Source organism: Gymnoscopelus braueri (genome assembly GCF_963280865.1).
Source record: "Gymnoscopelus braueri genome assembly, chromosome: 12".
Lineage (NCBI taxonomy): Eukaryota > Metazoa > Chordata > Actinopteri > Myctophiformes > Myctophidae > Gymnoscopelus > Gymnoscopelus braueri.
In genome coordinates, this window is record NC_137614.1 from 19,186,810 (window position 1) to 19,203,996 (window position 17,187).

At 41.4% G+C, this 17,187-nt stretch overlaps 1 protein-coding gene across 2 annotated transcripts; it reads left to right on the plus strand.

The window, feature by feature from the left end:
• Window positions 1-12: 12 nt before the first annotated feature.
• arhgef16 (Rho guanine nucleotide exchange factor (GEF) 16) lies at window positions 13-17,111 on the plus strand. Of its 2 annotated transcripts, none has more exons than XM_080444590.1 (15): window positions 13-152; window positions 1,636-2,287; window positions 3,730-3,781; window positions 4,923-5,086; window positions 6,687-6,737; window positions 7,622-7,782; window positions 8,870-9,022; window positions 9,133-9,262; window positions 10,006-10,080; window positions 11,058-11,150; window positions 11,888-12,043; window positions 13,254-13,444; window positions 14,874-14,941; window positions 15,742-15,843; window positions 16,277-17,108. In XM_080444590.1, the coding sequence occupies exons 2-15, from the start codon at window positions 1,688-1,690 to the stop codon at window positions 16,414-16,416; spliced, it is 2,136 nt and encodes a 711-aa protein (XP_080300716.1). In that variant the 5' UTR covers window positions 13-152; window positions 1,636-1,687; the 3' UTR covers window positions 16,417-17,108. The 2 variants fall into 2 exon arrangements, with proteins under 2 accessions (XP_080300716.1, XP_080300717.1); XM_080444591.1 differs by lacking the exon at window positions 13-152 and adding an exon at window positions 190-341 and having other exon boundaries at window positions 16,277-17,111.
• Window positions 17,112-17,187: the final 76 nt, after the last annotated feature.

Below are 17,187 nucleotides of genomic sequence, written 5' to 3' on the forward strand. Positions count from 1 at the left end.
AGGAGGAAGTGAATGAGTTAGAGAATAATATGACACAGCGGAGTGAACGAGTCCCTCTAAGAATATAACAACAACCATTTATCAGGACAATAACCTCACTGACCTGGCGTTTCAACAAGCGTTCTTCCTGGAACAGCGTCGTGGACAGACAGGTAGGACAGTCCACTGTTACTATGAACATGTAAAAAAAGAAAGAAAAAAGGGTGTCACTTCGTTGTTGTGAACCATGGGAATGCAAGGCAGACATTTTTCCTTTCCTTTCCTAATCCGTCTTCAATCTGAGACACATTGTTGAAAGACTTTTAGGAGCGCTGCTGCTGCTGTGGCAGAAATCTGACCAGGTATGAAGGAACTTGAATAACTATTTACTTGAAATGAATACTATGTCAGTATTAGTTAAAGGTGCGCTGTACTAGTACTGTATGTCACATGTATATGGGAGGGAGCTTGTAAATTGTAAAGCATAGTTGTCATTTATATGACAATAACAAGGTTACTTGTCCGTCTTGTCGTTGTCGCCCACTTTCGATGCCATGCATAATAGTTTAAAGTTAGACATGTAGGTGTAGGATGGAATGTAAATGAGTTTGGATTGATTGTGTACAGAGCACAGGTTAGGGCTGGAACAGCAGGTCTCTCTCTCTGGTGTGTGTGTGTGTGTGTGGGTACAAGTACTGTGTAGGAGTGAGTGGTGAGTCACGGGTTGATTGCCATGTTAAGTATGGAGGGCTATAAGCGTTTGGGAACGAACACGACTGACTGGTTGGACTCACTGCGTTGGAAACAGGATCACTAGATATCCCAAATAATAAAAAGGTATACAGGGTTCCGAAAGGGGCTTTGATATCATACAGCCATAGGATGAGAAGATACATGGGCCACATATCATGCTGAGCCTGAGCCCACCCGTTCCCCTCTGCCGTTTGCTCCTTTATGTCATTCGAGATTGAGGACAGCCTTTGGAAACATGATGAGGTTTAGATTATGACATGTTTCCTCTAAATTCCAGACACCTATGAGTGTGTGTCCATGTACACTGTTGAATGCCAGACTCTTCTCTTCTGTCATGTATTTTTGCTCATTTGTAGAAACTGCTATTAAATGTACAGAGATAACAAGCGTACTTTATGTACAAATGAATATACCCTCTGTCATTTCTCTATACCGTATATAAATAAGTGCACTGACATATTAAGAGATTACTTACTAAATACAAATCTGATACTAATCCTCCCCCTTGCACATCCCTCATTGCTGCTAAGGTTTTTCCTTACAGAAGGGTAGAATGTTTGTCTTGCCTAAATTATTATAACTTTTAAAAAATCTATCCGTGTCATGTATTTCTTGTTCTGTATATTTTTACTGCAGTCCAGTATTAGCTCTATTGTTGTCTTGCGTGTGTTCAGTGTATTGATATTATTGTTGGCACAGTTTTACGGAACATGTCACCCTAACATTCACTGCTTGTCCTTGTACAAATAAACCCTCTTGATTCTTGATTCTCAAAGTCAATCAATGCACACAGATGCGATGCTATAGTCGTCATAGGGTACTAAGAGTGATCAGAAGATGCTTACAAAGAGAAAGCAATAAATGTGTACTGTACTAATTTTAACCCCTACCCCCATTCTACAGATGCTAAGGAGCTGAGTGGATCAGGCAGAGGAGACAGGTGGGCGGCAGCACCATGTCCCACGCACAGTCAGACGGTTCCCCGGGCGACCAGGAGCCTCTCATCCTGGAGCGCCGCTTCCACTCTGAAGTCCAGATAACCGTAACGGACAATCACTGCAGCCCGCCAGAAGATTCCCCCGTGTCCCAAACGGATACCTCACTGGCCCAGCAGGACGTGGAGGGCGAGGTGTTGGCAGCGCCCACACAGGTGGTCCTGAGCACCAAGAGCCCTGCGGCGCTGAAGCTGGGCACGCAGCAGCTCATCCCCAAGAGCCTGGCGGCGGCGAGCAGACCCAGGAACAACAGGCACCACACCACGGTGGTGACCTTCCCCGTGGGACTGGAGGACTCTGGCGGCGGCTCCGCTAGCAGACCCAGGAACCGTCACTCGACCCAGGGGCCCGACGTGTCCTGGGAGGATTATGACAGCGATGGGGACGGCTTTGCCTTGAGGAGGAACCGCAGGAACAAGTCCTACAGGAACGCTGTGACCAGCCTCAACATAGAGGCTATGGTGGCGAGGGGGCAAGGGGGGGGCGAGAAAGCTCAGCTCAAGCCTGTCAGAGAGGGCAGGGCGGTAAGCCCTGGACCAGCACGCAGCCCCGGACGTAAGGTAGGAAGGAGGGAAGGAAGTGCTGGGAAGTCACTATAAAAATGTAATATGTTGCATTATATTACTTGCTACTTTCAAATAAAAGTAGTGTTACATTACAATATTACTTTTATGTGCCAAGTAATGCGTTATATTACTTATGATGGTAGCCTGAAAAACTATGAATAAAAGAAATATGCAATATTTTATTTATGCTTTACCTGCAACATTGCTCACTATGTATATAAACTCCAACACTGCCCACCCAGCCCTTGAGTACTTTCAGATTAAGAGTCTAAATCAGTTAATTCCCCAAGTAGAATACATTCACAGGAATTTTCCTCCTGATGCAAGATCCACTATGGAAACAGGAAAGGAGTTAATTTAAACACAAGAGCAAGGTCAACACGAGGTAATACAGCAAATGCATAGAAATAGTAATCTAGGATCATAGGTAAACCAAGAACCAAGTACGGAAAAATAATTGAAAAGGGAGTCCATCAGACACTGGAGATTTACCTATTTAGTACTTTAAGGGAAATAATACGTTTTTTTGTTGAACGTGGTGAAGGGAACGCTCAAATAGAGTCATGAGTGAGAGTACATATACTATGACAGAGGACAACAGGACCTCGCATTCATCCCGCAAATGGACAATGCAGCACATAGACTCTAGATTTCTGCATTCCTTCAGAATCACAATGTGCAACCAGGCAGTGTGGCATTCAGACATACTATTGTTTTGAGGTTCAACTTAACGGTGGATGGACGCTACTATATCATATAATGGATGTATAACTTTTATCCCAAAAAGCTGTATTCAAGCAATGGATTTTTATGTATCTCTTAACGTTGTATCTATGGTAAGTCGTATTGATTTGCATTTTTTGTATCTATGGTAAGTCCTATCGATTTGCATTATTTGTTTCCACAAGAGAATGTTGGCAACTGTGCTTGTTTTCAGACATGTATATGTTAAGCGGGTATATGTATGTTATGGGGAGTTATGGACAGATACTAGTTATGCTCTTCAAATGAAAACCCACATCACACAGTTGTCTCTCACATAGCTTCATAGCACTGAGTCATGGTGCTGACCATAGCCAAATTATTCTTTGGTAACAGTGACAATGGTATATTTCCAAGATGGATTCCTATCTCACACGCCGATGCCAGAACTGTTAAATGTGAAAATGATTTGAGAGAGAGTTTATCGAGTCAGACACTTATACAGTATATCTATCTTGTACAGTAAAACATGCAATGACCACTTTAAGCAAAACCAATTGACTAAGTGCACAAAAAGACCGAAACGTGGGACAGAGATACACAGAGATTCTGGTGGAGAGAAGTTGACTGAGGGAGAGATAGGGATCATATAATGACAGAGTATCTGTCTTGTCATAGAGGCCTGATACATTCCAAACAGTTCCCCTCATGCTGTGCTCCTGTCTTCTTTCCAGCGTACCCTAGGCAGAAAGAGGAACCAAAAACATGGGGGATCCTTCAAAGACGGTAGGCTATATATTCTCTATGAGTCATTACTTCCACTTCCCCATTTAACATTAATTCCACAATTTAGATGTCTAGTAACACAAAACATTATTCCTATAAAAAAAGAAAACAAATTATGCTGTTTTTTTAAAGGATGGTGTGAGAGGAGACCACCTCCACTTCCTGAACTGTATCAATGGCACTATGTTCAATTATCTCCATTTCGTCAGTCAGTGATGAAAACTCTCAGATGGTCCCTGTTGCGAGTCTTAAAAAATATGCCTTGAGGGAAGCATCAGAGGACATAGCAGGAAATCATTCACTGAATTCCATCAGCAGGTTTAATGTCCCATTACTGCACCCTGCATTCTGATGTATTGTCGTCTTGTATATTTACAAGTCAACTTTATGTCTAGTGTGACACACGCTCGTTTAACGGCTTGTCAGAGTCACTGCTGATTTACAATCACATGATGATTAGTTTTCAGAGCAACATTAAACAGGTCACTACTTCAGAAGCATGGATGTTATGGACACATGTACACATTATCGGCTCACACTTGTTGACTTTTCAGTTATAGTGCACAGCATCTTTCACTACTAGACCACATGGATAATGATAATGCTTCAATGAGAGCCATACTTTTAAACCCAAATGAATCTCAGCAGCTGACTCTGTTTCAAATAATCTGATCTCCCACGCTTTAATTTCCAACACATGTGACCCATGTAAGGATCCTGACAAAATTCACAATGCTTCTGTCCTGACATTGGTTATGCTAGCAACATGCCCATATGTGACCTCTCTCTCACCTTTTTAAGAAACTAGCTTTGAAAGAGCCTCACATTGTAAGAATAACAGAATCACTCATATGCCCTGTAGCAAAACAAATGGCTCTGGTATGAGTCCTGTATCATTCTGTACCCTGTGTGAATCCAAAAACTAAACAGAAACAGATTTTAAGGGGGAAAACTCCCAGTGACACACATGCTTTTGTGTGTCAAATTGCAACACATTTTCACAAAACTCGTGTTTGTATCCAAGGTCAGCTGAAGATGTAAATGTGTATAGATGTATAGATCAACGATGAGGGTTGTAATGTATCTACCGTATGTATAAATCAATCACATTTTGATGTTTGTCTATGTCAATGTGTCTCAGCTACACCACTTCTCTACCAGGAGATCCGTGAGCGAGGGCTGCAAAACCAAGACGAGCTGCTAGAAGACTTTGTAGTGATAGATCAACAACCTCCTGAGGAGGACCAGGGCATTGTGGTAAAGAGCTACAGGCCAGCCCAGCTGACCTGGAGCCAGCTTCCACAGGTACAAGTGGAGTGACAGCGTTGTTATTCTTATACATCATGTCGTGTTTTAAGAATGTGAGACATGGAAGTTAAAGGATGACTTCAGCCATTTTCAACCTATCTTGATATAATTGGTCCTCACTAATGCTCATGATAATATGGTACCATTTTTGTCTACTAACTCTGTGTCTCAGAGGAGGGCTCTGGACAGTTCAGAAACCCGCCTACCAGTGACATCATCGATGGGGAATACAAGCGAATAGAAACTGCAGGCTTTCTATTCCTGGAAAGTTAGCTTTCTATAATGGAAGCCATTGTTCTCGCGTTCGAAAAAAACAAAATAAAAAAAGATAGATAGATAGATAGATACTTTTTTGTCCTCGTGGAAATTCATTTTGTGCCAAGCAGCCATCAGGATACAAAACATCACAAAACACAACATAAATACACAATACATAGACAGATCACACAATACATTGACAGTGCTACACAGCTCCTCTCTTACAGTTACAGAGTGAGAACTAGAAAAGGCTACCAGTCATGATTCAAGAGGCATCACATTACATTTTATGCACAGAACTGAGAAGGGGCCTGTTTGTTCAGGAGTCCTATACTTGTAGGGACAAATGATCTTGAAGCGCTAGCCTGCAACATTGGCACTGTGTACCGTCGCCCTGATGGTAAAAGGTGGTATTGACTGTATAACGGGTGCGTTCTATCCCTAGCAATAGCTTTCCCCTTCCTAAGCACCCGGGTCTCATACATTGCTGCCATACTCTCAAGTCATACCCCAGCTATCTTGCTGTATACATTTATGATTTTATGGAGTTTGTTCTTATTAACCAATGATAATGAGTCATACCAGGAAACAAAACAGAAAGTCAATGCACTCTCCACGAAAGATCGATGGAAGAGTACCATTAAACTTTTTTCCACGTTATACTGTCTCAGTCTGCGCATAAAATGCAGCCTCTGCTGACCTTTTAATGAGTTACAGGCACCCGTCGCCACAGTGCAAAAGGGAAATCTTGTTTGAAAAAAAAACCAAACTAACGATGATGTCACTGGTAGGCGGGTTACTGAAGTGTCCACACAGGCCTCCTATGAGACACAGACCGAGTAGACAAAGATGGTACCATATTATCATTAGCATTAGTGAGGACCAATTATATGAAGATGTTGAAAATGGGTGAAGTCATCCTTTAAGTAACTCTACCAAGATGATTGTATAGTCATACTCTGGATAAGAGCATCCATGACTCTTTCTAAATATGAAATGGTGAAATGAATTTGGTGATGAACTGAACAAAAGGAGATATTCACTTAAACTTGGACGAGTAACGGAGAAAACATCAATTGTAAAATAAACCATGCATAGTTTTTGTAACATTTTTGTCTTTACTGGCATATTACTGTAGCTGTAGCAGAATTTCCTTCATTTTGATATCATGTGAATTAAGAAAGACCATTGTCACAAGTGCTTTGACATGTTCAGATAGTGCACATCTGGTAGCAATCAATTTACCTTATTTGTATTGGATGATGACCAAACAATGACCAGAATGTGATAGGTGGACCTTTGGTTTGTAATTTGGTTTGTAATCTTATGTTTTGCATAGGTAAAGGACATAGCACAACTGATCACACCAGAGGAAAGGAAGAGACAAGAGGTAAGTGTGTGTGTGTGTGTGTGTGTGTGTGTGTGTGTGTGTGTGTGTGTGTGTGTGTGTGTGTGTGTGTGTGTGTGTGTGTGTGTGTGTGTGTGTGTGTGTGTGTGTGTGTGTGTGTGTGTGTGTGTGTGTGTGTGTGTGTGTGTGTGTGTGTGTGTGCTGGGAAAGACAATCTGAAATGTCTTTACAAGCAGTCTGACAGGAGTTCCTGTGTAAATATCAAAGGTCCACTTTGTATGCTCTCTACAAGCCTGAATACAACCGCACCCTGCCAGTGTAATCAACCTCAGTCCCTCTCCTAAAGTTTGTGCTTGTCTAACTATTTGTGTCAAAAGCTGGATCATAGGTCTAATGCTCTAGTGTTTATTAACCAATGCTGTCTTTCAAGAATCAATGATTTTAAAAGGGGGGAGTTCAGATTTGGTGCAACAGCAGTCCATAGGAGTTAAAGGGACAGTACACTCTATTTATGTTATCTCTATATATTTGTTGTAGGGCTACTGTAAAATCAGTTAATGTGAAATATACAACCCTTACATGGTTTTAGCTGCTACCCTTGGTTGCTATGACATTGTCCTTGTTCGCTGTGTTTATGAGAAGAAAATAGTGATCATCGTGACTTATCAGGTTGATGTAATAATGGCCACAGATCTTATGGGCGTGCCGGGCCGATGCTTGCCCGCATGCATTATGGGAATTGTAGGAACAAAATAAACGTAAAGTGGGACTTTCTGTCAGTAAAGGTTATATCAGAAATACTGTTGTTTCTGTACACTATAATAACCATCACAAATGTAATGTAATACACAAACAGCATGATAGTGTCGCTTTAAACTGAAACATACTGATCCTGTCATGTAAGTTGGGTTTTTTATGTTCATCAGTCCATCTTTGAGATCATCACATCAGAACATTCGTACCTGCACAGTCTGCGCATCCTGGTGAATCACTTCAAGAGCAGTGACGCTCTGAAGAGAACCATGACGGCCACAGAACACCACCATCTCTTCTCCAACATTGCTGTCATCCACGATGTTAGTAAAAGGTAGTTCACACTGATACCGCACTTGACACTCCTTTAGTATGAATGAGCAATAGAGATACCGAGAGAGACGTCAAAATAAAGTAAAAAAAAAAGTAGTACAAAGGATTATTTCATTTTGTACTCGTCAACTTCAACTTTATCAACTAGGAATCAATGTTGGAAGTGAAATTGGACGGCAATACTCATGCCAGCGTGGGGCAGAATTAATCTTATTTTGGCTAAATACAAATATTTTTCATTCCTTTAGTGGCTGTGGGAGAAGGGAGTGGCCTGAAGTGGGAATGGGTTTCTAGGTTTCAGAGACCATACCGTATGGGGTGTCTTGTGGGCTCCCTGAACGTGTTAAAACATGCTAGCCAAACTGGTTCTACTGCCTTGTTGCTGTTAATGGAATCCACTACCTTTGAAATGGTAATACTCCTGAGAACATGACTACATTACTAGCTGTTGTGCTGTTTTGAATGGCATGGGCCAGCAATTGCAGAGGTGTCCATACATCTGGTGTCTACATTAATTTATTGGTAAAGGTGTGTGTGTGTGTGTGTGTGTGTGTGTGTGTGTGTGTGTGTGTGTGTGTGTGTGTGTGTGTGTGTGTGTGTGTGTGTGTGTGTGTGTGTGTGTGTGTGTGTGTGTGTGTGTGTGTGTGTGTGTGTGTGTGTGTGTGTGTGTGTGTGTGTGTGTGTGTGTGTGTGTGTGTGAGCCATCATCACGCCCTGAGTTGTATTGTCAGCTGGGTGTCCTTTTACTGTTTGGTTGTTTGGGGAGTTGTTAAACTTGTTTATATTGACAATTACACTGTAAATTGCCCCGGTTTAAAAAAAATGCTTGAGAGAAGTGACTGGTCGAGTAAAAATATACTATATGTAGTATATATTTATGTGCGATGCATAGATCAGTTTATTGTGGTTTTAGTGGCATGGTCCTCTTTGTTCTAACAAACTTCAAAAGGTTGAGTGGCTCATCCCACGCATAAAATCTGCCGCAGTGTGCCTTTTGTATCAACTGTGTTCTCCAATCTAGCTCAGGTAGCTTCTCTGTGGGAAGTAAGAGAATCAGCTCTCTCTCTCCCTGCCTACTGTACCTCCAGGTTTTTCGAAGACCTTGAGCGGCGTCACCAAGAGAACCCGTTGATCCGGGACATCAGTGACATTGTGCAGAACCATTCTGCCCACCACTTTGAACCCTACATCGTCTACTGCTCCAACGAGACTTTCCAGCAGAGGACACTACAGAAGCTGTTGTACGTTCCCTCTCGTTTGTGTTATTGTTTATTAATAATTGCAGTTTTTAATGCAACAATCTATGTTATACTTAGTATTTGTTTGTTTCCTTCTTCTTTCCTTGCTTCAGGATCAGTAACACTGCCTTCAAGGAGGCTCTGAAGCAGATTGAAGGGAGCAGTGAATGTGGAGGCCTCCCCATGATATCATTCCTCATTCTTCCCATGCAGAGAGTCACCAGACTACCGCTGCTACTGGATGTCAGTATCAACTTTATTCCACCCATTTCGGATGCTGTCAATGCACTGAATGGGACATTATCATGCTTAATCAGACTATTGATTGGTCTAAGTAGGTGAAATACTGACCTACCCACGTTTAATCAGACAATTGATTGGTCTAAGTAGGTGAAATACTGACCTACCCACGTTTAATCAGACTATTGATTGGTGAGATACTGACCTACAGACGGGGCTCTGTAGGTGTTTTGTATAAAGTATAATTTTGGACCGCGTCGGAGGCGCGCCGTCTCAAGTGAACTTGAGCCACGAGAGGCACCATCAAGTGTGCTAAAGCGAGCGAGTTGCTGTGTGGAACGTTGCGAAGATCGCTTGAAATATAATCCCCAAATTTTAAGCATATATATAGCTTGCTGCTTATTAGAAATGGAAATTCTAAAATAAAATGTAAAGATATTTTCAAAGATATTTTCGTTAACGGATTTCGGGAGGTGTAGTTCCAGACTATATAGTATTCGGAGATTGTGGAATAGTTTTCTGGTTACGCAAGACTAATTGCATTGGATCTCCAGAATGTCTCAATGCCACCAACTTAGTTCAGACCAATCATTAATGAACAGTAGACACTACAGTCCAGTTTGTTTGGTCAATTCAGATGGAAGTTCTTTAAAGTTGACACCTGGGCAGGGAAAGGATTTCTCTTCAAGTGAATAAAAAGTTGAAATAAATTGAAAGCCTCATCCCTTTTTATTTGCTCCTCACAGACTATCAGCCAGAAAACACCAGATAAGACCGCTGAATACTTTGCTGCAGTCTGGGCGCTACATGCCATTAGCAAGGTAGGCATACATACACAAGCAACACAACCCTCTGCTATTAATTGGATCAAACACGCTCAATGACTCAATGAAGGCCAAAATGAAAAGTCTGTTCTGATCTATGTGATATTGGTGCACCAACATTGATACTGTTTGATTGATCCCAAGCCATTACCAGCCTAAAACAGATTTTATTATAATTAATCAGATTGATTTTTATTATATCAATCCAAAGTGGAGAGTCATGTGTGATAGATTGAAAGTCATGGAAAAGCATAGTCCAGTGAATTTGTGTTGGCAGTGTCACAGCCAAATCAACCTAGTGCATGCTGCAGTGTTATCTATTTAATCAGTACTCGTTGTGCAGGCCCTCAGCTAATGCACTTGGTTGTAACACTTCAAAACTCCCTTAGCTTATCATGGTCAGTATAGTGTGTGTGTGTGGGCCTCGCCTGTTTCATAGCGTCTCTAGCACATACAGTATGCTCTGACGTTTGTCTCCTTTGGCAGCGTCTCTGCTCCTTCTTGGCCACTGGCCAGCCCAGTCCTCTGGCTATGACGCTCTGCTATCTTTGCTTTCAGTAGCAGTTCAGTTTATTGGTTAACAGTGAAAATGCAGTACAAACTCAAACATGAATCCATGGAACAAGAGGAAAGAGGTCATAAAAGCCTTTGTTTTGTCATGGACGCATCCCAAACGTCCTCCCTTCTCATCCTCCTCTAAGCTTTTTCAATTGTCATTTAATCCATCATTCTCATCTCGCCACTCAGGTAGTCCACTTTACCCGGTCTGGTACACAAATCTATCCTGCCAATGGAGAATTCGAGTAATAGCTTTTTTCCCTGCAGCCATGAATATTTTCATAAGTTATCTGTCACTTCCTGTAATTTCATCTGATAAATCTCCCAGATACAGCAATAAACAGGACGTTGATATTTGTATACCTAGAATCCCCTGTGTTTTCTCCAAGCGAACCTCTTTGTTATTACTTCAATAGTTGGTGAATAGCTGCAACGATGGAGCGAGGCGAATGGAGAGGACAGAGCAGATGTACACCATTCAAAAGCAGATGGACTTTGGTAAAATCAAGGTAAGAGATGGTCACATGTGGCTTAAACTGGCTATACACAAAAGCATTTTTACATCATGAAATGAAACTCACCGCTCCACGTTTGGTGGCCAAGCCTAGCCTTTTCAGGTGCACAGGAAACTCAAAAACGAACTCCCTATAGTTCTAGAAGAAAAGAAAACCGTATCACTGCTTGACAGATGTTTCCTCAAGGATCACAACTGATGCGCTGCATGTTTTATTCTGTGTTGTAACATACTCACATATTTTGACAACATTGTGTACTATTTACTATTTTGTGTTATTTTCCAGGCATTGATATTTATTCAATACTACTAATTGATTCATGTGAACAAAGTTTAGTTTGAACTGAGATTAAATTAAATGTTACAATAATGGAAGGGTCCCAGGTACATCTTTGGACAGGAAGATTTGCTGTATTTTGGAGTTAGTTGATCTTGTATCTTATATCCTTAAATAGCTGACAGTGTGGAGGTTATAGCTGACAGTGTGGAGGTTTCCCAGCATCTGCTATACATTATATACTTTCCACATTATTATAACCCAGGTCATGGAGTGGGGTAAGTAAGCCTTGCCGAGGCATGAGGTCCATACTTAGGGCCTATCTGTTTCTGTAGCATGAGGCAGCTTGTTGTACAAGAACCCCCTGGACATGACGTTGGTATGCCCCATGGAGTGGGGCACTGTATTGTATGTAATATTAGTTTGACTTCATTGCAAACACTCATATCCCTTAGCCATTCCCTTTGGTGTCCTCATCGCGGTGGCTGAGGAAGCGTGGAGAGCTGGCTGTATCCACTGAAGAGCTCAGTATCTGGAGGGCTTTCAGCACCAGGAGCTACTACCTGTTCCTCTTCAACGACGTCCTCATTGTCACCAAGAAAAAGAGGCAAGTGGCACTCTACTCTGTACTGATACATGGAACAGGAATGCACAAAGCTGCTGCTTGAATTCTGTATCCAATCTTAAACACTTAAACCCGATATACTTTGTTGTGTATTGTTATGGCAATATTGGACTGTCAAATACTGATTTATCTGTAACCCTTTAGAAGGAGTTCCTTTTGTTAAAGGGCTCATAAACGCCTTGCCCTGAAGGCCTGCCTTTGATTGAATCAACCCTTTTGTTCAAGCTATATGTAAAAGGCCATGCCACACCTATTGTTTCTTGGTCATGGGACCCCTGGGCCTGGCTTGGGAGAGGTATAAAGATACTTATTTTAAGAGAGCTTGGAGGGGACACCACAATGAGAGAGGAGCATTAGAATGAGCTCAGGATACAGGCCCTCTTGGGCTTTTGGGGACTGGACATTCAAGAGAAACAAGCTTGTTTTTGATGCTGTTGGATTCCACAAATAAACATAGTTCTTATCAGCTTCACCTCGACTGGATATACGCATATAATCTTTCCATAACAGCATCACATAGTGAAAATACACAATCTACAAACTCACAATGCACTAAGTCCCTATGTGTGGGGACTTGAGCAGGGCCAGGTGGTGACTGTCAGGGAACATGTGAACCGGAGGTTGGGAGGAAAGAGGGAGGTGGGAGAGGGGGAGTTGTATGGAGCATACTTGAGATTCTTCAATCTCTCATTCAACATGTCAACTCAGCAGAGTGGAGCTTGTGTGTGTGTTTGTGCATGTGGGTGTGGGTGCATGTTTGGTTTGAATTAGAGCGAAAGTAAGCTTTCATATTGTCCTGATGACCAACCTCTCTTTGTGCAGTAACTGGTGGTAGGTTTAGACTGTTATCAGATGCTCAATTAATGTGAATCGATTATAGTCAGTATACGGTATATGAAAACTTTCTGACTGAACTGCAGTTGTACCCTGTGTTGCTACATTTTAACAAGAATGTGTCACTCATTTTCCGCATCATGATTTCGGCTGTTTTGTTGTAAACAGAGACAATTCGTTAGTGTGACTTTTGGTGTTCTTGGATTACTAGTTAACTATTTAATTTTCACTTAGACCTGGGGACCCCAATCAGCATTAGGGCTAAGTTATAATTTGTGTCATGTGAGGAAAATGGCTTTAGAAACTCCTTTAATGTGTCTGTCTGCCTGTCTTTCTGTCTGCCTGTCTGTCTGTCCAGTGAGGAGAGCTTTGTGGTGATGGATTACGCCACTCTGGAGAACATGGAGGTTGAGTTTGCAGAGGATGCAGAGGGAGGGGCGGGAGGGGCGTCTCCACCCAAGGGCAACTCTAGCAATCCCCTCTCTCTTAGACTGCTAATGAGCAAGAACAGTGATGGGAGAGCGGAACAGATCTCCCTGGTGGCTGAGTCCAGGTACTGCAGTGGTACACGCACACGCACACGCACACACGCACACACGCACACGCACACGCACACGCACACGCACACACACTCTCACTGTGGGCTGACATTGTGAAGAGCTAGGTGTTATGAATTTTGTGTCAGATTGCAGAAAAGCAATTGGAGCGTTTGAATGTATTACTTAAAGGAATACTTTACTACCCAATTCATGGACGTTTTGTCCTAAAACTAAGAAAATGAATGATGAATTGAAGAAAATAGTACTCACAGTATAATCCACGAGTCCTAGTATTAAGTCATATCCTCCCATACATCCAGAACAACACATGTTCACTCAAACTTGACTATTTCAAGAGAATTGAGAGGATCAAGAGGGGTTTATTTTACTCTTACAGCTACAGCAACCAGAAGTTGATGTGACATGGGCCACAAGACTGAGCAACAAAAGCAATACAATATGCACAAGATAATATTAAGAAGTACTGGACTGTGGATAAGATAATAAAACAAGATACATTCAAAATATGGATAAAAAATAGGTTAAGACACACTAACCCTCTATAAAACACTGTTCAACACTATTTAAAATGCTTTTGGAAATGGTCTCATGCACGAATGTGGGGCGTGCCTGGGCATGCACATGGAGTTCAACATGAACTGAGGTAACATGCGTGTACTTGTTCAGCACACTCATCGTTCGTGCGTGACACTGTTTATCCAGGAAGTGTTTTAAATAGTAAAGTTTGAGCAGAAATGTGGTGTTTTGTAAGTACTGAGGATATGCCTGAATACAGGACTCTTGCATTGCAGGCTACTGTAAGAGTTGTGTCGGAGTTTATAATTCATCAAGTATTTTTGGGGATTCTTCATTCATTCATCATTTGGTTTGAACTATGTCACAGATATACTGTATTATATTCATGCATAGTAATTGTAGTGAGGATCTTAGACTTAGTGCCATTGGGCATACATAGATCGTCTGAATGTTATCTTTTTAAAACAATAATAAAATTATACACAACCCACTATAACAAATTTTATGTTGTCTAGTGCCCCCTACTGACAGAATTGAAACGCTTCATGTATCATGTAGTCGGTCAATCTGAGCTAAAGAAATGGTCCAACCCAGGAGAAACCCTCCTACATCATATATTAAACGTTTACCTTCATGGATTTAGTGGAACCTACTTTTTTCTGTGGTGCAGTCTGGGTAGAGCACTTCTGTGTTATGCTTTATTATTTATAATAAACTTTTAATATGTTAAAGGGATCACATAAAATCTTGAATTATTGCTATTGCAATTTTCCCTGGGTCAAACCATACATTGACTGGACTAATGTTGCATAGCATTGTTTGGGATATAAGTTGTGTTATCCAATGTCATGTAGAGATGATCCTGGGGTTATGCTCACATCTAAGTGTTTTCTGCTAATTATCCAGGGTTGACCGTGCCCGTTGGGTAAGTGCTCTTAGAGAGCACAAGCGGACCGGCAACGCTAGTAAAGAAGGTAAGGAAACCTACTAAAACACATTCATTCTCCCTTCATGCAAATTTAAAGAATGTCAAAGTCCAAATATCAATATTTACTCAGGCCTAATATTGTAAATCGCTACTGAGCATTGCATTTTGTGTGATTCTTTTGGATTGTGTTAAAGGAGAATTCCGGACAAATTAAGTGTTATCTTTGATGTCTCGTTACTCACCTACCGATGTGAAAAGTAGCGTTCTTTTTTTTCATATATTCCCCTGTCGTCATTTTTTAAACACCCTCCGTTGTTATAATGGGAGCGTGAGGGTTAGTGAAGTTCGTCTATTATAACCGACGCAATGTTATTTTTTTCTCTACTACGATTCATTGTAGAGTCTCATGATAGTCAAACATGCGCTGAAAATTCCTGCGAGCCTGCCGTTAATGGCGAACGATTTAACACTGGTTGCTTGTTTCCAGAATCTGGCAACACGAGTTGCCAGGTTCTGGAAGAAACAAGCAACCAGTGTTAAATCGTTCGCCATTGACGGCAGCCTCGCAGATAGTTTCAACGCATGTTTGACTATCATGAGACTCTACTATGAATACTAGTAGTGAAAAAAACAACTTTGCGTCGGTTATAATAGACGAATTTCACTAACCCTCACGCTCCCATTATAACAACGGAGGGTGTTTAAAAAATGACGACAGGGGAATATATGAAAAAAAAGAACGCTACTTTTCACATCGGTAGGTGAGTAACGAGACATCAAAGATAACACTTAATTTGTCCGGAATTCTCCTTTAACACCATCGGGTATTGTGCAAATGTGTTTAAGGTCTACCACAATATGAGGCTACCAAGGCTTACATGCCCAAGGAGACTGATGATTTGGGGCTGCAAATGGCTGAGGTTGTCATTGTCCTACAAAAAGAAGATGGTAAGCCTCCTTATAGACCAATTATTTGTTTACCAACATTGAGACTGGATGCACAGGTGATTGTTTCATGCAATCAATTCTCAACCTGTTTTGGGGTGCGCTGGTTTCAGCACACCCCAAACCCCTCTTGTGTTGGCTAGTGAGGCGCGTCCTAGCGAGATCTGACAGAATGGGTTTAATTGCGCGCATACTGGTTCTTATCAGTGTGACGTCACGTAGTCTGTTAAGGGGTCTATGCATGATTTTAATAATATATACATTTGAGTGGCTGGCTGGGCCATAAAACTGTCAACTACTAGGCCATATCGGTGCGTACACACACTTTATATCAAAACCTGGAATTGACCACACCCAGTTTACACACTTTGCAGGAATGCTGTATATTCCTCTGAAATTATGCAAAGCTTTTTAAAATGAATCTGCTCTCCCCAAGACTGGTGCCATGGAGAAAGAATGCGTGATGGAGAGAGGGGTTGGTTCCCTGCCAGCTGTGCCACAGAGATCACCAACCCTACCACCATGGAAAACAATGTGCAACGCATGAAGCGTCTACGCAAAGAAACCAATGTTTGAGTAATATGGCTGACATACATTGGTTGATGCATGTGCAATCAAAAGTCAATCCCATGGATGTTGGTTGATACATGTGCAACCAAAAGTCAAAAAGGATTGTACTGTTGAAATGTCTGATAATGGTGATGTTGGAATTTCCCACTTGCACAGCTTTGTTCTATAGTTTGTTTGATAAATTGGTATTAGCTATAATGACAATGGAGGGTTTACCCGCCAAGTGATATTTAATGTCCCCATATGGAGTATATGACTAGTTATGCCATTATGTTTTCTATATCCAGTGGTCTACGCTCTCTTGAACTCCTTACACTGAGGTACTTGATTAGGGAAACATAGCCAACTGTTTACATCCAATTGCGAGGACTTGCAAGTAAGCTCGCCAGTAGTCATATTTTAACTCAATTGATTGAGGCAGTAGTCTCATTTAAAGTTGAATGTCTGCAAGATGGTTAAAATAATGTACTAGTCTGGTGCCAAAATAATTTGAACATGTATTTTAAAAAAAAAGTATCTAATTTCAATAATGGACAAATTGCCTACCTTGTGAGTTTTGTTTCTCAAGATTGCAAGATGGACAACCTCCATGGGCTCATTTTAAATTACTACTATAGCAAGGGTCACATTTTAGTGATCTACTGGAAATAAAAAGTATTAAAGACTCAGAATATATTTTCCCCCTTACAATGTTGATAGTTGTAATGGACACCCTCTTTGGGACAACAAATCAACATTTCTATAAATATGTACATTTTATTACAGCAAAATAAAAGC